Source organism: Rattus rattus, chromosome X (genome assembly GCF_011064425.1).
Source record: "Rattus rattus isolate New Zealand chromosome X, Rrattus_CSIRO_v1, whole genome shotgun sequence".
Taxonomy (NCBI): Eukaryota; Metazoa; Chordata; class Mammalia; order Rodentia; family Muridae; genus Rattus; species Rattus rattus.
In genome coordinates this window covers 102,259,911-102,284,974 of record NC_046172.1, presented here as the reverse complement: position 1 = coordinate 102,284,974, position 25,064 = coordinate 102,259,911, and the positions used below count along the sequence as shown (strand labels likewise).

The window sequence follows — 25,064 nt, the reverse complement described above, 5'->3', positions numbered from 1 at the left end:
TCCAGGGCAACTGCTCTACCACTAAGCTATACCTCCAGGTCTGAATTCACAATGAATGAGTAAATTGTACTAAAATAAAACAGCTGTCGCTAGACATGATCATGGAGCGGTTGTCATGACAGCACTCAGGTGCTGGAGGCAGGAAGAACAAGAGTAGTCTCTCTGCTACACAGTCAATTTGGAAGGCATCCTGGGCTTCATGAAATCTAGCTTTATCCCCTGCCTCTGTCCCACTGTGCAAAGCTGCTATTGACAGAAAGATTAACGGAAACGAAACTAATAGACAAGACTCTCTTGAGCACTGTCTTTCCTGATTGATCTCAGAAAGTAACCCTTTCATGCTTGTGTGTGGGGGATTAGTAGTATTGAAAAGCTATGAGCAGACAGCTCTACCAAAGTTATATTAATGATCTAATAAAAATAGTGTCTATCTGCTTTTGTCTAGTAACTCATGAGAACAGTTCCACTTGATGCACAGCAACAACTCAAAGGACCATTGCATAGAAAATAAGATGCCCTGACAGTTAAGGGCAAAGGCTCTGTAGCCAGAATGTCTGCTGTGGAATCCCAGCTCGAGCACTTGCTGTTAGTGTGGTTGCAAGCAAGTTCCTTGAATTCTCAGTGCTTCTGCTTCCCCCTTTAGAGAATTACGATGACTATGGCCCTTCCTTCAGGTGTTATTGGATCGAATGTGTTCAAACATGGGAAGTGCTCAGAACAGGGTCCGGCACATAGCAAACGATCAATATAATTATTTGCTACTGTTCTTTGTAGAGAACTGTAGGCAATCTCTTTGACAAATATTGATTTCCAGTCCACTGTAAAATCTTAAACATATATTTGAAGGTGCTAGCGATGTGAGTCTTTTGGCTGTAGCACATATGTTAAGGTGTCATTCAGGAACTGGGCACTACGATTGGTTCATGGAATATCTTTAATTCCAGCTCTTGGGAGGCAAAGACAACAGAATCTCTGAGTCTGAGGCCAGCCTGGTCTACATAGAGAGTTCTAGGACAGGCAAGACTACATAGAGAGGCCCTGTCTCAAAAAGTGAAAAAGAATAGTTCTATAAACAAGAAAAACAATCTTTCCCTAACAGTTCAGAAAAAAGCAGTGTGAGGCTCATATAAAGTATTTGAGCCCTAGTGATCTCAGGCACTCGGGTTTCTCCTTCCATTTTGTTATTCCTTTGTCTGTAGCTTCTTTTTGTCAGGTAAGCTCCTGGTCTAAGATCGCTGCTTTAGCTCTGGATTTCATCTTCATGGTCCGGTTAGCTGTTCTCTAACCCATGGTCGTCTTCCAGCTAGCCTAACCTGATCAATGAGCCTCTGATCTCAGTGACTTGGTCCAAAAAATAAGTGAGGCTCTGGAGGGATGGTGCAGTGGGGCTACATGGCAGCTCTCAACTCCAGCTCCGGAGGCTCATACCTTCGTTTGGTTTCCCTGAGCATGCATGCAGGCAAAACACTCAAGACAAATAAACTAAACTAAGGTGAAAAATATAGCAGACAGCTCCTGAGGAACAGTGTCTAAGGTTTACCTGTGGCCTCCACACGCATATACATTTGCATATGAACAATGCACACAGACACATGCACACCTACAAAGAATTAAAATTAAAATGATTATTTGACTATTGGAGGTGGCCAGGTGGTGTGGTGGAGGCAGTGAGGGAAGCTCAAGGCCACAGCAGTTTTCGAGGCACAAGATGAGAACTGTTTAGACTGGCATAGCAGTAAGAAAAGGGCAGGTGAGGTGTTAAGATTTATAGTGGAGTAAAAAAAACATTTTACTGAAGAGTCAGAAGGTGGGAAAGAAAGGGGAAGGTCATAGGTGTGACATTGACACTTCTGGTCTAAGGGACATATTTGAGCGGTGATGCCACTTAGCTGACATGAAGAACTGTTGGAAAAGAATGTTCTTGGGAGACAGCAACTGAGTTTGCAGTAGGCTTTGCAGTACAGGCCTGTAAATCTAGCTGCTTGGAAGGCAGACATAGGAGGATCAAAAGTTGAAGAGCTTACAGGCCAGAGTGTGACTTTAAGGCTACCCTGGGACAACTTAGTAAAACCTTGTCTCAAAAATAAAACGCTTGCCAAAAACAGTCTCCTTTGATATTTTCCCACTAGAAGAGACTGTACCTTCACACTGAGAACCAGTGTAAACTCTCCCTTCTTTAGATAGCTTTCGTGCAGTAACGTGCCAAGTCAACAAGGATGATACATCACTGCTTACCTTCCTAAGCCATAGCCTGGGGGCTCCTTCGCCAGATTCTTATCTCACAAAGCAAACAAAAACAGAAGTGAAATGAAACAGGGGAAGGACCTGGACTGTGTTCGTAAAGCATCTTTCCATGAAATCTTCGTCTTTCCTTAACTTGTCCCAGTCAGAAAACACAATGGACAAAGACATGAACTAAAATAGTATAAATGTGGGTGAAGAGGGGGATACATTTAACAACTACTTAGAAAGTGAGATACATGGGGTTTTCATGATTAGATGTAAGAAAGGAAAGTAGCTAGGTATCCTGGCGAGTGAGAGTTGAAGTTCATGTGCCAAATCTGGTCTATCTTTGTTTATTTGAGAGAGTAGCCCAAACTGGCCTCAGATCCAATAAGTAGCCAAGTATGACTTTCAACCCTTATCATCTTGTTTCAACCCAAATTGTTCTGACAGTGTATTGTTATAGTACAATGTTATGAGGATGCCATAACACCCATCTCTCATTGCCTGTAATTGGAGCAGAGCCTCACCCATTTGTTACATATTGTTGATGACAGCTCTCATCCTGCCACAGCAGAGCTGAATACTTGGGGCAGAGGGTGTATGGATTATAGAGACTCAGCTACAACCTGCTACCCATTCCCTCAGGTTCTGAATATGTGGAGTCAATGGTTGGATGAAGATATTAAAAAATAATTGCAGCCATGCATGCTGGCTCAAATCTGTAATTCCAGTGCTCAGGAATCTGGGGCAGGAGGATTGTTAGAGTTTGAAGCCAGTCTAGGCCACACAGACCATGGCTAGACTGGGCTACAAGGTAGAATCATATTTAAAAAGCATTGCACCTGTACTGAGAATGTACACCTTTTTCCTCATTATTCTCCAAATAAAGTAGTAAAGCAACCATTTGCATAACTTTTCATTATAAGTAATGTAGAGATTATTTAAATACATATGGAGCCGAAGACATTATTCTGGGCTTAAAAGCACTTGTTATTGTTGGAGAAGACCTGGGGTTTGGTTTCTAGCACTTACGTGGTAGCTAACAATCATTGGTAACGCCAGCTCTAGGGAACCCCACACTTTCTTCCAGTGTCTGTGGGCCCCAGGCACTCACATGGTACACAGATATACATGCAGATAAAACGTGAATACACATAAAATAAACAAATAAAAATTGAAGAAAAGTTTATGAGGACATGTGTAGGTTATGCAATAGTACATCATTTAATATGTAGACATTGAGCTTTCCCTAGATATCTGTAGGAGGTTCTGGAACCTAGTTTGTGAGGATACCAAGGGACCACTATACTTCTATATTTCACCTTGCATAGATTTTTTTGCAATATGTGCAACAGTATACTTGTGAAGAAGAAGTTTATTTGGTGCACAATTCTTCAGGTCCAAAGTTTAAACAGTACTGAGAAGGCTCCATAGTGCAGGGTTATCACTTCCCTGCACAGACAGCAATGGTGGAAACCCATTTGGGAAAGAGCAGACTTACCTTGAGTCAGGAAGCTGAGAAGACATGAGGGACTAGACATGTTCATTGTGTAATGCCCATCTCTTGAAAACAACCAAGGAATCACCAGGGAACTACTTCCTGCTCCAATAACCCAATGGCCTCCCTCTGGGCTCCATCTCTTGACAGCCCACACAACCTTCCCATTTCATCACCCTGGCGACCAAGCTCCCCACACATCAATTTATACAGGAACAAAAATTATGTTCAAATCTTCAATAGGAAAGGATACTGACTACTATTCTAGATCACTTTTGGGTTCGTAACCTACAAAGCTGGATGGGAAATAGAGTGGCCACTGAGAGAGAGAGAACATGGGAGGAAGAGTGTGTAAAAAATAATTAAAAGCATAAATTGGGATAGGGAGAGGGAAATAGAGGAGAGAAGGGTGTAGAAGTGGGTTAGCTAAAGGTAAGGATATATGAAGAAGTCTTGTGGAAATACACTAGCTTGTGTGTGTGTGTGTGTGTGTGTGTGTGTGTATGCATATCTATATATAAAATGAAAAGGAGTTTGAATGGAAGGACTCTATATGGGGCAGTCAACAATGCTAAAGCATTGGTCAGTAAATGAAAAACGGTGCCAGGCATAGTGCAGAGTCTTACACTATGCTCCAGAGTCACCTAAAACAATATAGGCTATTTCCATTGCTCTTGGTTATACACCTTCCACAAAAGTCTAATAAATAATAAATTATTAATAATGATTCTTAGGTTATTATTAATGATTGATATAATTTAATAAATGAATATTGCAAAAGGCAGAGAAACACTGAGCCACCTAATTTAATACAAGACGAGCACTACTTATGTCACCTTCTCTTGGTTTCTTGCTTTTTTTCTTCTCTATCAAGATGTAAAGAAGTCTAGCAGAGTTTCACTAGACATGCTAAGAAAGGCATCATCATCATTATTATTAATATTACTTATAAACAATTATTACTTTGGAATATGCATTTTATTCTAGTCATCTTGGATACAGAACATAGAGAAATTAGTCTCTTTTGACTAGGAAAGGCCATACTGGCTAGCTTACATAGTGCCAGAAGGTGTAATTTAGGCTGCTAAGGGAGAAAAGACACCAATGCTCTCACTTAACACTGGACATGGAATGCTACCATCCTGACTGACCTGTCTGGTAAGCTGCACCCACCAGTGCAATAGTGACAATGACAGCTAGTGGGAAAACCAACTGCTTTCTGATTGAAAATGAATACGCTTTATACGAGGGTTTTCCTGCCTGGCAATGTAAACCTGGTCAAAAGCTCACGACTTGGGAGATCTTGAGTCCTAGGAGGAATCTATGGTTGTTGTTTTGGTAAATGGTCATTCTGTCAAACTGCTTTCTAAATATTTATGTTTATACCTATAGATTTATGTTGCTTCTGATTTTGGGGGAGAAAAGCTTCTTTTTGAAATGGGCAACAATGAATGCAGAGGTTGATAATGGTTCGAAGTGCGAAGCGTGAAGAGTTTTGAGTTCTAAGCTGTGGATTAGTCATCTATAGTACACGCCCCCAATCCAAGGCTCAGGGAACGTCTCAGAAGAGTGGGCAGAAAGAATGTAAGAACTGGCAGCTAAATGGGCAAGCTATGAAATGCTGATTTCTGGACTGGATATGGCTTCTGCATACCCTACTCACAACAACGATGATCACCTGCATAGATTAAGCCAGTGGAAGTCCCCACAGGAGTAGGAGAGCAATGTCTCACCCTTGGCAGACATGCTGTCGAGTTACTTTCCTGTGTGGACATGGCTGCTAGTAGGTTGTTCACACTTCAGTGGATGGCTCTTCACCCATGCGCATATGGGCAGTACTAATTTGACTGGGAGGTTAGCAATAACAACAAAAATTGGAGTTCATAAATTTTGGAAGAACATTTAGAGCGGGACTCTGAGGAGAATTGGAGGATGGTAATGATGGATATGATCAAAATAGTCTATAAGCTTATATGAATTTCAAAGAATAAATAAAAATATAATTTTTTAAAAGGGAAGAGGAGGAAGCTTGCAAAGACGTGTGATTGGCAAGTGTGTAGGGGCCACCTGAGGAAAACAAGTCGGTGAACAGTTGGGTATGTGGCTTTGGGACTCATGAAAGAGGCCCTAGCTGAAGACTGAGGAAGTGGATCTTGACACTCTTCCCCTTCTCCAGAAACTTCACGAAGGGTCTAGAATTCTGTTTATATCTTATGTTTCAACGTTCGATTGAGTAGTAAAGGTTTAATATCTGCAGAATGCCACAATGATTAATGTTGGTTGTCAACCTAACTGGATGTGGAATCATTTAGGAGACAGCTCTGTGATTGCTGGTAGTTTCCAGAGACGTTTAACTGACTGAGGATGGAGGACTCACCCTAACTGTGGGTGGTACTTTTCCATTGGCTGGAGACTGGATAATAAGGGAAAAAGGAAAAAGTGAGCTGAGCCCTGACATTTACTTTACTCTGCTTCTGCTCTCTCACTCTCTTGTTGCCATAGCAGAGAGCTCCAGTGTCCAACTGCTAGCCAAAAATAAACTCATCTTCCCTAAAGCTGCTTCTTGTCAGGTATTTGGTCCTAGCAATGAGAAAAAGAACCAATCCTAATCTAATCCTAAAATCGAGATACAAAGTGGATGAAGGCCAGAGGGCTCTTTAGAATTTATTTCAGGGGCTAGAAAATGGAAAAGAAAGGTGTAGTAGATTCTGGAATGAATCAAAACTGGCTTTTATAAATTATATAAATCCTGTCGATAGAGGGGAGGATTAGTTAAATGGCACAAAGTTGCAGCTAGACAGAAATAACGGAGTCTGCTAAACCTCCTGACCAAGACTATAGATTAATGCATTATGTATTTCAAAATAACTGGAAGGGTGGGTATTAGACAATCTTACCTTAAAGAAATAAATATATAGGATGATAAGTATGCTAATTTTTTATTTTTATTCTACTACAATATATATATTTATTAAAGCATTATGTTGTTCCCCATATTCACTTGGAAATGAAATATTTATGTATATTCAATTATTCTGAAATATATATATATATATATATATATATATATATATATATATATATATAAAATGTCTAAGTTCCCTTGTCAGTAAAATGAGGATAAATAAACAGAATGGGGATGGGGGTGGAGGGAGAGGGAAACATGATCTGGTATTGGGTGGGGGAAAGGACTGAAGCAAGCCCTGAGGGCCAGCAGAAAGAATGGAAACAGACGACCTCAGGAGGAAGAAGGTTGGGAGGACACTTTAGAATGTACCAGAGACCTGGGAGGCAAGAAACTCTCAGGACTCAAGGTGGGGGTGGGCTACGGTGGGGAGAGGGAACTTACTGAATCCACCTTCAGGAGAAAGACAGGGCATCAAGTGAGGGAGGGGGTTGCAATTCCACAGTCAAAGCTCTGACCATAATTGTTCCTGTCTGAAAGAACTGTAGGGATGGAAATGGAGAAGAGCCTGAGGAAAAGAAGGTCCAGGGACAGGCCCAAAGTGGGATCCAGCTCAAGGGGAGGCCCCAAGACCTGACACCATTACCAAAGCTATGGAGCATTCACAAAAAGGGACCTACTGTGACTGCCCTCAGAAAGACACAACAAGCAGCTGAAAGAGTCAGATGCAGATATGTGCACCCAACCAATGGACAGAAGCTGCTGATCCCTGTGGTTGAATTAGGGAAAAGCTGGAGGAAGCTGAGGAGGAGGGCAACCCTGTAGGAGGACAAGCAGACCCCTGAGATCTCTCAGACACTGGATCACCAACCAGGCAGCATACAGCACCTGAGATGAGGCCCCAACACATATTCAGCAGAGGACTCCGGGGTCTGGGTTTAGTCAGAGAAGATGCACCTAACCCTCAGGAGACTGGAGACCCCGGGAGTTTAGAGGTCTGGTGGGGTGGGTGGGGTGGGGACATCCTTGTGGAGACAGGTGGGCAGGGAGGAGGTATGGGATGTGGAACAGTTGGGAGGTGGACTGGGAGGGGAATAAAATCTGGACTTTAAAAAAAACCAACTGAAGACATCTAAGTTTACTACGATGGAATGGTTTGTTACCGTTCAAAATCTGCAGTTTAGCCACGTGGGTTGCCGAATGTAATCCCAGCACTCAGAAGATAGAGATAGGACAGTTGCTGTAAGTCCACAGTCAATTTGGATCACACAGAGAATTCTGGCCATCCTGGGCTACACAGAGAGATTCTGTCTCAAAGAGTGAACTAAATAACAACGCTGAAAGCTTATCCTTTCTTGTTTAAATGTCAGCTAAATGCCTGGAGAAGGGCAAAAGAGACCCTTTCAATTGGTTGCTGTCTAGGCTATGCCTAGGGAAAAAGGAGGAAAAGCAACCCAAAGCCAGTTCTTTTATGTTACTGAACTCAAGTGGATCCCTTCTGAAAACAATGCTTTTTTTCATGGCAAAAAAGAGTGTTTATTTCTGTGTGTAATGCCTATTTCCCCAGATGGAACCCCTCTAACCAGATCATCTCAGGAAGCTTTGGTAGCAGCGACCAGGGACTGGCATTGCAAGAGCTTGGGTTAGAACTGCAAAGGAGTCTGGGCACCCTCTGTCAACTGTTTCCCAATGTTTGAAAACTTGAGTCTCTCTTTCACCTTCCTTCTGTTCTCTTAGATCTCTCTTTTCCCTTTGATTCCTCTCAGAAGGAAATGTGAGTGAAAATTGTCCCGTCAGCAGGTATGGATTCAAATCCCAGCTCTGCCAATTATTAATTAATCTCAAACAAGTCAGCTAGCTTCAGTCTCTCTGAGGTTCCCCACTAAAAATAAGGGAATGATTAATAAATGACGTTACAATGTTATATTGAACACTGAATCAGATAACTTTATTCAAACTTAGAACAGGGCCAGTGACTACGTGCATTCTAGTGATATAATTTCTTTACATGCCGCCCTCTTCTTCTTCCCTCCTTACTTACCCAACTGCAGCAGTCACATGTGTGCTGCCTCACCTTGAGTCCTGCCTTATAATTGCCATGCTTATGTTTTGTTTAGATAATGTTCTGTACGGGCCAACAGAAATGCGGTACCTTCGTGACTCAGAAGTGAGTCCTCACCTGGACGAATTCATTCTCAGCATTAGTCATCTGGATAAAAGGTCTGTCCCTCAAAGCAGAAAAGAAAAGCAACCAACTAACCAACCAAAGAAAAAAATTTTTAAGAAATGACAAAACAACAAGAACAAAATTGAGCAGACTTGTAATGGAAGTGAAAACCTTTCTTGGCATGTGTATTGAAGCTCTGACTTACTCCATCTTTATCAAGATGGCAAGACATCTAGGAGGGGCCTGCTCTGGGGAGTAGTAGTTATGGGTGGTAAGAAACAAAGAACAAATACGCAAGAAAACAAGGGAAGGTGACACAAGTTGTAGCCATCTTTTTTTTTTTTAACTAGGTGGCTCAGTGTTTATTCCCATTTTGTTTTTTCTTAAGAGTGTAATAAAGTGTCTCATCCTCTGTTCGCTATTGTTTTTAATTACATTTCTTGCTGTTTTGGCTGTGAGCCTTCGCCTTTAATGGCTGAGTTCTGTTTCTCTCCAGCCTTGTGTTTCTTTAATAATAAAGTTGAACATCTGTTCATATGTTTAGTGGCCATTTGTAATGTCTTCCAAATTTGCCTATTCTGTTCCTTTCTTTTCTGAGACAGGGTCTTATATAGCTGCAAGCTTAACTATGTAGCTGAGGATGACCTTGCATTTTGGATCCTACTATCTCTAATTCCCAAGTGCTGACTGAGATTACACATGTGTACCACTGCATCTGGCTTTATATGTTAGTGGAGATGAAACTCACGGCCATGAGGATAATGGACTAAAGCTCTGAAACTGTAAGCCAGCCCCAAGGAAATGTTTTCTTTTATAAGAATCGCCGTGATGATCATGGTCTCTCTTCAAGGCACTAGAAACCCTAAGATAGGGACATTCAGAAATTATTGGAGATTCTTTCTTAAAACCAAGTGGGAAACATGGTGTCATATAGGCAAACATGGCGCTGGAGAAGGATCTTAGCGTTCTACATCTTAATCCATAGGCAGTAGGGAGTGATCTGATTCCCTTCCTCCAACAAGACCATACCTACTCAAACAAAGTTACACCTCCTAATAGTGCTACTCCCTGTGGACCTATGGGGGACATTTTATTCAAGCTACCATACTGGGTTAGCACACTATCACTGAGTCAGCCCCACTTGCTTTCTTTTTTTTTTTTTTTTTTTTTTTGAGCTGGGGCCCGAACCCAGGGCCTTGCGCTTCCTGGGCAAGCGCCTACCACTGAGCTAAATCCCCAACCCCAAGTTTAATATTTTACTGTGTAATTTTTATTGGGATGAACTTCAAATGATAGACATATGGGAGAAAATTTCACCTTTATGAGCAAATATAAGAAAAGGTTCATCTATTCCTTGACTCTAGACTTTGTTGTTGTTGTTGTTTTTAATCTTTCAATAGCTTTCTAATCCTGCCACTACCTACTGTTTTTTGTTCAGGATTAATAATCTTGGCATATTTTTCCTTCTGTTTTTTTCAAGACTGGGTCTCTGTGTATTCCTGGTTGTCTTGGAACTCACTATGTAGACCAAGCTGGCTTGGAACTCACAGCGATCCACCTGCCTCTGTTTCTGCCTCTTGAGTGCTGGGATTAAAGGTGTACAGCACTGCATCTGTTTTAGGATTAATCATTTTAGAGGCCTTGTTTCATTTCATTTCATTACATTTTATTAAAGAACTGAATTGCTTCTCAGGTGGCAACATGTACTAGAGTTAGAATTGCCTGCCCTAGTCAGTGCAATGGTGGTTGCTACTAATGAGAAAGACTTCACTTTCCAGGAGGGTGGGAGATTATGAAGCTAATCTTCAGTAGCTTCTGATCCCCAAGTCTGGCTAACCTGAAAGTAAAGTGCTGAGTTAGGAACAAAGGTCAGGGAGATTATCACTGCTTATGACACAGAAGCATGCAATAGGATAGATAGTTGGAACTAATGGTAAAAAAATAATTCAGGCATGCAAAAGTCCACTGAGGCAAACAGTCCTTCCAAGACAGTGTTTCTCATCTTTTATGCTGTATGCACTGTCAATTATTTTAAAGATTTGGTTTTATTCTTTTAAATTATATATAGATGTGTGTATGCATGTGTGGGTATGTTCACATTGAGTGCAGAGACCTGTAGAGGCCAGAGGTGTCACAGGTGGAGTTACACAGTTCTGAGTGGCCTGTTGACGGTGCTGAGAACTGAAGTCACATCCTCTGGAAGAGTAGCCAGTAAATCACTGTGTCATCTCTCCAGGCCTAAGTCGACGCTTTTGTTGCTGCGGGGGTGGGTTATGCCTGTGTACAGTAGGGTGTTTAATAGTATTCCTAGACATTGCTAGATGCTGTTAGCAACGCCTCCACTCAGTTATGGCAACAGAAAGTGTCTCTGGGCATTGCCAAACGTCCAGTGGCTGGTGAAATCACCTCTAGTTAAGGACCATGGCTCCAAGCTCTAAAGTCATGGTTCTCGACCTTCCTAATGCCATTGTGACACTTTGTGCTGACCCCTAACCATAAAATCATTTCATTGCTAATTCATAATTGTATATTTGCTACTGTTATGAATTGTAATGTAAATATCTGGTGTTAGGTCACTCCTAGGAAAGGGACGTTTGACACCCCGTCCCCACAAAGAGATCACACACCACCACATGTTGACAATCACTGATCTAAAGTAGCTATCACTCCTGAGAAAAACCATGGAAGTGAGCGCTCCAAATCAACTACAAGTGTGTCAGTGGGAAGGATGGAGCAATTTAAAGTTAGTTGGCTTCCTGGAAAGGGGAAGTACAAGGAACCCCACCCCCACCTCAGCCACATCCTGGTAGCTTGGTGGGTGGTGGCCTAACTGATGTCCCAGGGATGTGTCATGATCACAGCAGGAGTGGAAAGAAACTGACCAGGCGCCTGGTTTTCTCATAACCCCTGGAAGAAATATCTCCTGCAGAGCTTGGGGTGTGTGTGTGTGTGTGTGTGTGTGTGTGTGTGTGTGTGTGTGTGTGTGTGTGTGTGTGTGTGTGTGTGTGTGTTAAGGTCTAGAGGCATTACTCATAAAGAAATTATTGGTCATTGTTCAAAGGTGACACTATAGTCAGAACCATCTCAAGACCTAGTGGAGGGGACTGTTCAAATCCTGTCAATTTGTCCCAGTTTTAGAAGCTTTGGGACCTTGTTCAAATGCCATTAGGTGTAATTGGCTTGGAGTTATGGAGCACAGTTGGGGGGCTGTGCTCTGCTAGACTCAAAATTGAGTAGAACACACAGGATGGGGGGTATGGGAGTGTTCCTGGGGAGAGGAAAGAACTGAGGGATGGGGACAATGTGGCTCAGCAATGTTCAGGGGAGACAGGCTAGTGCTTTGCCAGAAAGGGAAGGAGAAGATATATCCCAACTACATGCACACTACCCGAGGTTGGTTATTACTTATCTGCAAACATATTTGTTTGGGCTGAGTTGCTTCTAAAATGCTTGTTATAGAGAGAAATGGCCTGGCTGTGGTAGCACATGCTTTTAACTTCAGTACTTTGGCAGGAGGATTGCTGCTGATTTGAGGCCAGCATTAGCTACATAGCAAGGCCCTTTATAAAAAAAAATTACAGAGGAATGAATAGACAGTGGGAAAGGGGAAGGGGAAGTCTGAAAACTTTCCCTGGTTGAAAGCAAGGGAGCCACGAGTTATGTGGGAATTGGCAGGGTAATATGAACAAGAGGTCTACATTCAATTTAAGAAGACTGTTCACGAGAGTTTTCTCTCCCCTACAGCTGCTGAATCTTTCTTCCAGTGGAAGGAAGCCAGGGTAGGTTCCAGTAAGCAGTAAGGCAGGTAGAAGCCTGTGCAAGCACAAGAAAGACACCTGGCTTTTGTTCAGCTAGGATGTGTGATGCTGGTTGAGAACAGCCAACATTTGTATGTGGGCTGGTACACACACACACACACACACACACACACACACACACACACACGCACGCACGCACAAAATTACATGCCTAAATTGGGGCAAAGAACTCCATGATCTGGTGAGAGTAAGGGAAACCACAGGTGATTTATGTACTATCAAAAGTAAAAAACGGCCTAGTCTTCACCTAATCACGGACCATTCCATTTATAATGCAGTGGTTAAAACCGGACAGCGAGGCTGTAATGCTGTCAAAATTCTCTTAAGCTTTAGGGACAAGATCAGAGTTATAGCTCACATATGATGTGATAATTATGTAGATGTAGTAGGCACCACATTTATGTGTGTGTGTACAAGCAGTGTTTCTATGTGGGTGGGTACAGCTGTTACATAAGTTACTGTGAAGGCCAGAATACAACCTTAGACGATGTCAGTTCCTTGAACACCTTCCACCTTTTGACACATGGTCTTTCATTGGCTCTGAGCATCTTCAGGGGTAGTGTAGCTAACCAGTGAACTTTGGAGATCTGTCTCTAGCACTCTCATCTCAGTATACCTGGGATTATAAGCACACACTACCATGCTTGGCTTTTTATATGGGTCCTGGGGTTCCAAACTCAGGTTGTTGTGCTTGCAAAGGCACAAAGATTTTAGTGGCTGATCATTGTCCTATTGCCCACAGACATTATTTTCTACATATAATACATGATAACTTATTGAGCCTTTAGGGTCACAGTTAATTTAACACCTCCATTTTATAGGCAAGGAAATGTAGGCATAGAAGGATTGAATAATGTATTTAGTGGAAAGTTGGGAATTCTGACACAGCTATCTTACACAAAAGAATGCTGAAATCTTCAAATGAATGACGCCAGTCAAAGCCCCGGGCAGTGGAGATTGAGGGGTGAGCATCCTTAGGTGCTACACATCAACCAAACTGTGTCATCTAGAATCAGGGTTTTAATGGAATCTATTCAGAGGCTGCTGTGATGACTGACACTTCTAGTGAGAAGAAACCCAAGAAAGTTTAACCTACTAGGAGACTTGAAAATTTTTTCTCCCAAATACTGTATTTCCAAGGCTAAAACTCCATAGAGAATGTTATGATATCTAATGTGTGTGTGTGTGTGTGTGTGTGTGTGTGTGTGTGTGTGTGTGTTACCTTTATTTTGTACATCCTAAGCAGTGGTGATTGGATTTAATGCCCAGACTTCATATTACAATTCAAATGAAGTTAAAAATTTTCCATTTCCTGTTTAAAGCTGTGCCTGAAGTTTATTCTGCACATATCAGTTAGTTCTTTCCCAGTCCTCGGAGTTTGTCCACACCCTGTCTCTGCTGTGAAGCCGCAGTTTTAATATAGACTGGCTCTGTCTTGTGAAGCACTTGCCCCACCATGGGTATACTGTTTCATCAGACTGCATATGTTATCTGTTTTACAGAAATAATATTGCCTATCTCCTTAAACTACAACCTCGCTGAGGGCCAGGATCTCTGTCCACATCATTTTGCTCATTATGAAGGGCTCCAGGGGAGCTAGATCAATTTCTATAACAAAGCTTTCTTTGCTTAGGACCATTCAAGTGCTTATTCTGTGCCCGGTTCTGAGAAAATACATGAAACTTTTAGGCACAAATTTCATACCAGAAAAAGTAGAAGAATTATTCTGGGTTTTTCTGGCAAGTTGCAGAACATTAATGTAAGACATCATAGGAAGGAGTATAGAATAGTTAAAAATATGGAAGCAGGATATCTTGGCATCATAGCTGATTTATGGTAAACTGAAATCTATTTCTTGTTCATTTGTGTGTTAATTTCCATGTAACATATAGAGCTCTTATGGATAATTGAGCCTGATTTGAAACACAGGAAGAACTGAATCTGTGAGGATACAGATGCAAATCATTTTAGAGGAAACTTCCTGAAGTACATTTTAAGAGACCTACTAAAGCCGCACAACTGACACCATACTGAAAAGGATTCACACACTTCTCCCAGGGATGAGGAGTAAAATGTCATTTACAATTGTTAGGGAGTTCTAGGGAGCTGTGAGGTACAAATATAATACAAAAGGCATCAAGATTAGAAAAGAGAAGCCTGGGTGGTGGGGGTGTACACTTTTAATACTAGCACTTGGGAGGTAGAGGCAGACAGATCTCTTGAGTTCAAAGCCAGCTTGTCTACAGAATGAATTCCAGGACAGCCAGAGCTACACAGAGAAACCTTGTCTTAAAAAAAAGCCCCTCCAAATAAAAGATTAGAAAGGATTATAGGCTATTAAGTGGAGGAAATCCAAAGTACCCATTGAACCTTATTAAAGGTCATAAAGGAACCCACCAAGGTGTCACACAATTGTTTCTATAGACTAGTAATGAACGATATAAAAATAAAATAAAGGGGGTTGGGGATTTAGCTCAGTGGTAGAGTGCTTGCCTAGGAAGCGCAAGGCCCTGGGTTCGGTCCCCAGCTCCGGGAAAAAAAAAAAGAATAAAAAAATAAAATAAAGATGATAATTTCCTATTCAATAGCATAAAATTAAAAAAAACAAGAAATTAAAGAATGAATAAAGGTATAAATGCAAGACTTAGACTTAAAAACTGCGTAAGAATTTAGAAGGCACTGTTGTTCTTGCAGAGGACCTGAGTTCAGGTCTTACCACCCACATGGGGGCTCCCAACCATTTGTAACCTCAGTTCCAGTGGATCAAGTACTACCTCCTTGACCTCCCGGGCACCAGGAGGCACATGGTACATAGACATACACGTGGGCGAAACACTCATGCATATAAAAATAAATCTAAACTTTAAAATGATATAACACTCTTGAAAGAATTAAAATTAAGATAAATGGAAAAACATTTTAAACATTTAAGTGTTCATGTACCCTTAATATTTTAAGATGGTCATACTCTTATATTTATAGAGTTACAACAACTTCTACGCAAATTCCCACTGCCTTTTCTTTTTCCAAAAATCAATAAGCGTATCGTAATATCCATGCGAAGGAACAGAATAGCTTTTGATATCTTGAAAATGCGCAAAATTAAAGAGCTCATACTTTCCACTTTCAAAACCTACAACGTAGAGAAAAGAATTAAGAATGTGCACACACACACACACACGCACACACGCACACAGGCATACACACACAGAGGTGGAAGGAGAGGGAGAGAAAGGGTCTTTAAAAAAACAACTTTGCTTCATACTGACTCATTCTGAAATTCTGCACTGTGGTGTAAATCAAGATGTGGGCCACACCTAAGTGGAGTGTTCTATAGCTGTCAGTGTTCAGCTGTCTCCCAAATTGCCACTGACAGGCTGAGACAAGAATATTGCTTAAACCCAGGCATTTAGAACCAGCCTAAGTGGACTAGCAAGACCCTGTTACTTTAAAGAAAAGCAACAGGAGACATATATTCCAATAATATATGTGAGATAGAATGTTCTGCCAAAAATAGATTAAAAAAAAACCGTGACAATTAAAAACAACTCAACAATTAGAAGACAAAGAACCTGATTTTACCCTTCTAATGAGGTAAATTGATGTTGTTCCAGAGAGAATGGAAAACCGGTCAATATCCATGTGAAATCCTCAACTTTGTCAGCTATCAGGGGAATTTAAATACAAACCCCATATGGATCCTACTGGGATGACAATCGAAGTGGCAAATGACAGTGCTGGGGGAGTTAGGAGAACCTGGAACCCAGTGCACTGCTGAGGGGAACACAGAGGGCTGCAGCTGCTGTGGGAACGTTTGGATTCAAAGGTTAGGGTTACCATGAGATCCAGTAATTCCATTTGCACATCTCTGCTTAAGAGGACTGAAAATACACCCACACAAGCACCTGGAAACTCTTGCTCAGATTAACAGTGTTCTTAAGAGCTCCGTAATGTAAATAATCCAAATGCCTACGACTAGATAAAAGACAGCATATTTATCTGAAAGAATATTATTCAGGCTGGAGGGGAATGGATTAATGATATATGCTATATGGAGGAGCTATGGACATGGACACCTTGTGCTATGTGAAGTAAGCTGAGCACAAAAAGATACATTATGTGTTTCCAGGGGGCGAATCTATAGAGTTAAAGAGCAGATTAATGGTTGCTTGGTGCTGGAGGTTGAATAGTGGGGACAGGGGAGTAAATGCTAATGCATCTGGGTCTCTTGTGGGTGAGAAACGGTTCTAAAATTGAGATGCTTGCACAACCCTATGAATGTACTAAAACATCAATGAACTGTGTACTTTAAACAAATGGATGTATATGGTATGTGAATTGCATCTTAATAAAAAGAAAAACTCAGAAAATGACTGGAGAAGTGTTCAAATCACACACACACACACACACACACACACACACACACACACACACACACACACACACACACGCAAAGTCCATGAAGAATTTAGCTTCAGTTTCCATTAGGATTTGGATAAACAGACATACCTATTCCTCAGAGTGACCTTTATGTGTTTAGGGATTAGGAAAGTCGACTAGATAAACAAAGTATACTCTTACAGACCAACTTCCAGGACCAGAGCATAGCCTGGGCACAAATTTACTCCCCACTTTTTGTTCTTTTCATTTCCCTTCCTTTTTCTTTCCATAGTTGAAATATTATCTTGTTAGAACAAGGTAGAGTAGGCTGATGCTCAGTGATATATTTTATACTCAACAGACCAAAGCTCCAAGACTCAGGATGGACATAAATGCATGCACATGTGTGCATGCATGCACACACACACACAGAGAGAAAGAGAGAGAGACAGAGAAAGAGAGACAGAGAAAAAGAGAGAGAAAGACAGAGAGAAAGACAAAGAGAGAAAGACAGAGAGAGAGAAAGACAGAGAGAGAGACAGAGAGAAGATAGGGGAGGAGGGGAGAGGCAGGGAGGGAGAGATTGTAAATCGATGACTTCATCCTTCACCTCAGGTAAACCAGTATTTATACTAAAAAGACTGAGTTCTTCTTACGATGACTTGTGTAGTTTATCAGCTAGTGAGTCATCCTGAGTTCTATGTGTGTTGGTCACGGTTCAAAGGCTGTTGCTAACACTACTTTCTATTTCATTTAAAAAAAAAGATGTTTATGCTACTTGTCGAAAGAGCCGGACCATATAAATAATGTAACAATAACAATTCCATATATAGGCATGATGCCATCTGTGGTCTGCTACTATGAAAGTTTGCTTGAAATGAGCTATTTTATCTATGCTTTTGATACTGTTCAAAAGTTCTTTACACCCCAGGGTTATCCTGAACTACTGAAGGGATCTGAGATTCCTTTGTAGGTACAAATGTAGTTTAAGCTTACCAGTGTTGAATCTGTGTTCCTACTCTAATCCAAGGCATACTCAAGTAACCGCCACGTTCTCTCACAGTGCTTGCTAATTTTGCAGCTGGAGAAAAGAATCACCACTCAGCCACTCCTCCAGCTTCCTTGACACCCTGGAAGCTGCATAGGATGTAGAAACTACAGATTCTCCAAGGATGTTTTGTTCAGCTTCATGGACATCCCCAAAGAGCAAGAAGCTTAGGCAACAAATCCCTCCTGCTGTATAAGGGCGAGGGGCCCGCCCTGATGCGGAGTGCCCTTGGATCAAATGGCAAGCAGTAAGGCTGGTGGTGTTTCTAGGAGAGCCTTTTCTTTCCCAAGTTTTCCTGTTAAAGTATGGTCCTGCGTTTTGTTTAGTTTTGTTTTTCACCCTGGCTTTAACTCCTAATAGGCGGTAGTTTCAATTCTCTCCCCAATTATCCATGACCTGTGGGTTTTTAAAAACGTTTTGTTGCCCAGGGGTCTATATGATAATGAATTTAAGTTCTTATCAAGAACAACCCTAAAGTCAAAGAATTATTTCTTTCACTTCGAATTACAAATAAGTTTTACCTTTTATTGAGTTCCATTATACAATTTTACATATTCTCATTGTTAGTAAGTGGTAACGAAGCAAATGGAACGAATGGTTTTGAGCTCTCCTTTTCAGCATATAGATTTACCTCAAAACAGTACAAAGCAAGCGCACGGCTGCGAGTTTCAGGCACTTTCGAGTTGCTTAAATATTTACAGATACGTAAGCACCCTGTATGAAAGCATGACAATTTCCGTGTCAGGAGGCAATACTCCACACATATCAAATCTCTAAATGCTACCATTTGCACAGCTCCAAATATTCCTGAGAAAGGTCAGTCTCTTTGCCATTTCCTTCCAATTCTCTTCATACTTCAGAGTATCTTGGGGAACCATACCCTCTGTTACTGGATGTACCACTAATTGCACAAAATACATGTAATGTGTTGTTCATCCAGGGAGAATGCATCGTGTCTTCTTGTAATATCTGAAACAGAGAACAAAAGCAAAACCCACATGATTATCACCAACTGAAGCTGTTTGTGCCAAAAAAGACCGTGTATATAAAATAACAGGCATATTTGAATTTATCACTGACACTGGGCTATTTAAAATGACGGAAAGCAGAAAGAGCAAAGAATAACATTACCGGCTTTAGTCTTCACAGCTGAGTTACAAAGGCAGCGTATCAAAAAAGCAGAAAAGATCTGGTTACTCATTAGGAAAAACAAAGGTTCGGGAAATGCAAAATTCAATTAAAAGAGACAGGATGTGATCTTTGAATTCTATTTTAATTGGTCATCACCAGGGCTTCTTTGATAAGAGTTTACGGATCACCCATGTACCTTTTAACAGAGTTATGCTCAGAGTCACCCAGGGACTTTTCGAACGCTCCTTCCCTGCACACTTGGAATAACATTAAATGAAGATAGGAAACAAAAGTACCTATTTGAAATATGATTATATAAGCTAATCAATGTAAATAAATGAGATACAAAATGTGAATATAATATTTCCACATCTATATAAAGATATACATTCATGTTGCTCTACATATTTTAAAAATTAGTCAGTTAATGTGATCAAAAGCCAAAGCAACAAAGGTTTTATGCTTAAATGAAATAGACAAAGGAAAAGAATAGTATACACGTTACGTTGCCTCTCTTTGAGTCATACCTTACCATTGCCTCCCTTTGAGTCATACCTTACCATTGTCTCTCTTTGAGTCTTAATTCAGGTCTTAAGGTTTTTGGTTGCTTTGATTTGGTTTTCTAATATTGAGTTTTCAAGGCTGTAAAGATGCTCAGTGGTTAAGAGGACTTAAGGACCTGAGTTTGGCTCCCAGTCCTCTCACTGGGAGGCTCACATTGCTAGTAAGTCCAGCTCCAAAAGATTTGACACCCTTTTCTCCTTGCCTCTACACTGTATACATGAGGCACACACACACACACACACACACACACACACACACACACACACACACACACACACACACCTTCTACCACATACACGCATACATATACACACAAATGAAAAATAATATAAAAAATACTGGATGTGCTGGTTGCTTTTGTTCGTTTATTTTCAACTGAACCCAAGCTATGGTCATAAGAAGAGGGAAACTCAATTGAGAAAATGTCCTCATCAGACTGGCCTTTAATGATTGATGTGGGAGGAGGATCCAGCCCACTGTGGACAGGACCACCCTGTGCAAGTGAGCCTAGTTTATATTAAAGTAGGCTGAGCAAGCTATGGGAGCACATCAATAAACAGCTCTACTTCATGATTCCCTTCCTGATTTTCCTGCATGATGGTCAGTGAGAGGGATGTGTAGGCCAAATTAACCCTTTCCTATCCATGTTGCTTTTAGTCAGAATATTTTAATACAGTAACAGTATGCAAATTAGGAAATGAGGGTTTCAAGTTGGCTTTGAAGCCTTAGTATTAAGCCTTGTCCTACAAACAACAATTCTGTGTGCCCCTCTCATTTGTGTTATAAATAATAGGCTTAAATAGATCATAGAGGAATACAAAAATCTTAACTCATGATACTAATCTGAAAGCATGCTACAGATTTAACTGATGACAATTATTCCTGTCTCTGAGATGTGACCAACAAATGGGGTGTTCATTGAGGCTGTGTTGAAAAACCTACCAGATCCTACAGTGGCTACCACTGACTCCACCTAAATAAGAAATCTCCAATTAATAATCTTAAATTATTCTTTAAAAAATTTATGGCCAAAAGTTTAAGGAAAACAAGTATACTTAATTTGACTTTTACTAAATAATAGGTATGCTATAACAAATTACATTGCAAACTGCCAAGGAATATTAAGGCCATTTCTTCTTTGAAGAAATCAAGTATGGGGCTCGATAGAAAAGTTCCTATTTAAGTGTATAGTTAATTACACTTGGTCTATTTTGTGATAGCATGATCATTTTCAACAGATATGGCTGAAAAATATTCTTTTAACCTAACATCTTATGGAATACATTAATTCATTTATAAAATTCACTATAAAGTTAATGGTTTACATAAACATGTAACACATAGAAACAAAAAGTTTTCTGGTTAGCTAATGTTAGCTCATATCAAGGGCCTAAATTATTGGCCTCCAGCTAGGAAAAATATCAACGGTTTAATGAAATAATTGATACATGCAGGAGGTGGGAGGAAGCCACCTGATTTGAAAAATTCATGCTTTTAGTGGAAAAACTGGACATGACCATTCTAAATATCTTGATCATAGTAGCAATAACAAGTTGAATAATTTGCCTTGAATTTGAATAATTTGGAATTCAAGACTAGGCAATGCAGCTGCATGCAAATGAAGTAACTGTCAGACAGTACACACGGGCTGAAAACAGCATGTGCAATTGTTTTCTATTTTTTGTGAAGGAGTCATTGTTACTGGTTTTCCCCATGTATTATGAGGGTCATCAAGTAGACAGCTTCAAAGGACCAGCTATGTATACCATTTCCTAATAGGACATGCCTCAGGACAGTGATGGTACTTTTGCAATTGTGCTAAGGAGTAAGGGCGAGTTGCAGACAGTGATGGAAGCAGAAAGGTCCCTGCCTAGTATCAAGAAATGTCTTGCTGTTTGCATTCAGCCCTAATAGGCTAGTAAACGTGGCAAAAAGAAGACAAAGAACACTGAAAGCCCCTCCAGCCTTCAAGGTTCCAGCTACAAAGAATGGACATACCTTGCCAACCAGAACTTGATAAACAAGATTTTTTACCCTGAATGTCTGCTGAACACTTTTGGTTTCCCATCCTCTTTCTGTATCAAAGGTTGTCTTAACAGCATGTGTTCTGAGGACTGGAAGGATCTGCTTAAGCATGAGGACCTGAGTTCTGTAAGCCAGCCCCAATTAACTATTTTTCTTTATAAGAAACAACAAAAAGAATGGATATATAGGAGACCAGACTTGACCTCATTAACCACTTAATTCTGGTCCACTCTGGTTCTCCATAATGAGTAGATGACAATGATTACAAAAGTGAACTCACAGAAACACCAGAAATCTCCCAGAGCTCTTTAAGCTAAAGCATATCAAAAAATGCAAAGACCTAGGAGGCTTAACTGAAAGCCAGCTAGCTTTTGTTGTTTGACAAGTCTTTCTACCATTCACTGGGCCATAATGCAAGGTAAACCTCTGTGTGAGAGTCTCCTGCATGGAATGACTACCTTCAATCACTAAAACCCAGACTCTAAGACAAATGAACTCCTTTTCTGGGAATAGTTTGTGAGTTTTTTCCTTCCCTGGGATGGTGTCTTGCTTATATAGTCCAAGCTATATAGCATGTAGTCTGTATGTAATCCATGTTGGCCTTGAATTCACTAACCTCATACATATTTAGCAAACTAAGCACTGGAATTATAGCTATAACACCATGCTAGACTGTAGGAATGAGCTTTCAAATTATTTTCTCTGGAGCTTAGCATAGACCATGTCTATAATTCCAGCACTGGGAAGGTAGAGACAGGCAAGAAGATTAGGAATCCAAAACTAGCTTTAGTTTGAGGCCAGTCTGGACTACATGTAACTTTGTTCAGAGAGAAAAAGTATTTATCTGTTCCATGTTTTCATTCATGGGGAAAGGAAGAAGGTGTTATGATAAGCTCTAATACTCTCAGTGAGGAAGCAGACCATTATGCTACAACTTTTACAAACACGATAAAAAGATTTCAATGGTTAACAGGCAATCCATATGCAAATTATATGTAAACAAAAATTCTAGGGCCTTAAGAGATAGTCTACAAACATGGTCAGGATTTCTATAAGGATCAGTAGATATGTAAAAGTGGTAATTATTTAATGGTGACAGAATTTGCCTATGAGCTAGGATCAGGTCTTCACTTTTATTTTTTCAGGCCATTTCCCTAAGGTAGTTATAGTTGATACTAACACCCAGTAATTCAGCCTGTCACCTACATCACGCCGTGTTAAAAAAACTGTAATGGTATTTGCTTATGTGAGATATAATATATATATATATATATATATATATATATATATATATTTGTCTATATGGGGGTGTACAGGTTCATGTGGGTGCACTTGTGTGTTTGTGTGTGGAAGCCAGAAGGATGACATTGGGTATCTTCTATCGGGCTCCACTTTGTTTCTGGAGATAGAGCCTTACTGAACTCATAGATTTGGCTAGGCTGGCTGACTAATGGGCTCCAGGAATCCTCCATTCTCCACTCTAAGCACTGGGGTGACAGGTGAGTGCTGGGTATTGAATTCAGGTCCTTATGTTTGTGAAATGGGCACATTGCTCACTGAGCCATCTCCCTAAGGCCAGTATCGAGCTTCTTATAGCCAAGATAAGAACATTATCTAGGAACATAGCTACCGAGATAATCTTTTCACCTCTTTGGGATTCTCCCAAATTTGCCAATCATAAGATCAATTTAAACTTGCTTAGCTAGTCGTCTTTAATGTCACAGCATAAAGAATAAATCGTCTCTTCTGGATCAGCACTTCTGCAGCCGTTTCAGGTAATTGCTTCAAGTTTCATTCAGATTACATGACTTACATGGTTGAAGATATGAGAGGAACAAACTTTAAAATATAAGTGTGGGACAGTGAAATGACTCAGTAGGTAAAAATGTTTGCAGTCAAGCCTAACAGCCTGAGTTCGATTCTGGGATCTCACAAGATGGAAGGAAACACTGACTTCTGCACGCTTTCCTTTCATCTCCACTCATACACACATGGTAGTATATGTGTCATGCCACATCACACTGTGGCACATATACAACACATACCTACTTACCCACCCACACATGTATACATTCATACAAAGTAAATAAATTAAGATGTAATGAAAATTATGAACTAAATAAGTTTAGGGTAATACATTTCAAACCATTATATTTTGTTAAGTAGTACAAGGGACCTCAGATTCTGCCCTTACTTTTAAGGATGTTAATACTTGCCTGCTCATGGATAATGTCAGACAATTCTTTGACCATATCTCTGAAATTTGATTTTAGTCCTTCATGGTACTCAATTTGATCCTCTTTAATTAGCCGCTCATTTAGTTCAAGTGCAATGCTGCATGCCTGTATGAATTTCCTGCGGATGAACATGAAGATACAAAGAAGAAAAATTAATTACCAACCGTAAGTTTGACAACTTACAAATCTTAAAGAAAGACTCATTGTTAGTTATGATTACTTCCTTAGCTTAAAATACATTAAAAAAAACCTTTCATTTTTTATCTTTGTTTTCTGTATTCTGATCTGTTTTAAAACTTGGTCAGTACCTGGTGCATACCTTTAATACCAACACTCAGGAGGTAAAGGCAGGTGGGTCTCTGTACATTTGAGGTCAACCTGGTGTACATAGTCAGTTCTGGACTAGTCAAGGTTATATAGTGAGGTCCTGTCTCAATACAAAACAAAAATAATTCAACACCTGGCTCAAAGATATATGCCCCCTAGGAAGCTTAATGGACTTGTTTCCTGTCACTCTTTGAAACAGAATTCATTTGGGGCTTACCATCTGGCTAGTAATAGTATGGGTAAAGTGTTTGGGCTGATGGGAATAGGGGCAAAGAGTAGAGGCACTGCCATGAAAGTCTTTTCTCCTATTATTTCATATGTTAAAATTAATTTTCTTCATTTATTTTTCAGTGTGTTTAATGCCCACAATGAAGAGAGGATGTACACAGGGAAAAGTACCTCATTGCCTGCATAGTTTGTATTCCTGTCATAGCAACTAGTAGAGTCCTTTGTACCTTCCAGGCAGACACTATTAATAAATTTTGGTAAAGGAATGAGTACAGGTCACTCTGCAAGCTGGAATGGATGATGACTCCCAGACAGAAAAAGTAAATGATTAAAGCTAGGAGTAAAGAAGCTTACTGGTTACTACCTTTCTCCTTAGTCTATTTCAGTCTATTAGTCATGCTTTATAATTAATATCTGTTTACATATGAGTCAGACTTTTTTTCTGACCTTTCAGACATGCCTTAGCTTACAGAGCTACTCACTGAAGACAAGGGAAGATAGTCGCTAGTG

At 40.4% G+C, this 25,064-nt stretch overlaps 1 protein-coding gene across 1 annotated transcript in view; it reads right to left on the bottom strand.

The window, feature by feature from the left end:
- Positions 1–18,540: 18,540 nt before the first annotated feature.
- The window catches only part of Dock11 (dedicator of cytokinesis 11), a 186,453-nt gene continuing 179,929 nt past the window's right edge, over positions 18,541–25,064 (bottom strand). The window contains 2 exon segments of the mRNA XM_032889739.1: positions 18,541–19,011; positions 23,979–24,117. Of these exon segments, the coding sequence (XP_032745630.1) occupies positions 18,892–19,011; positions 23,979–24,117 (259 nt within the window). The 3' untranslated portion in view covers positions 18,541–18,891.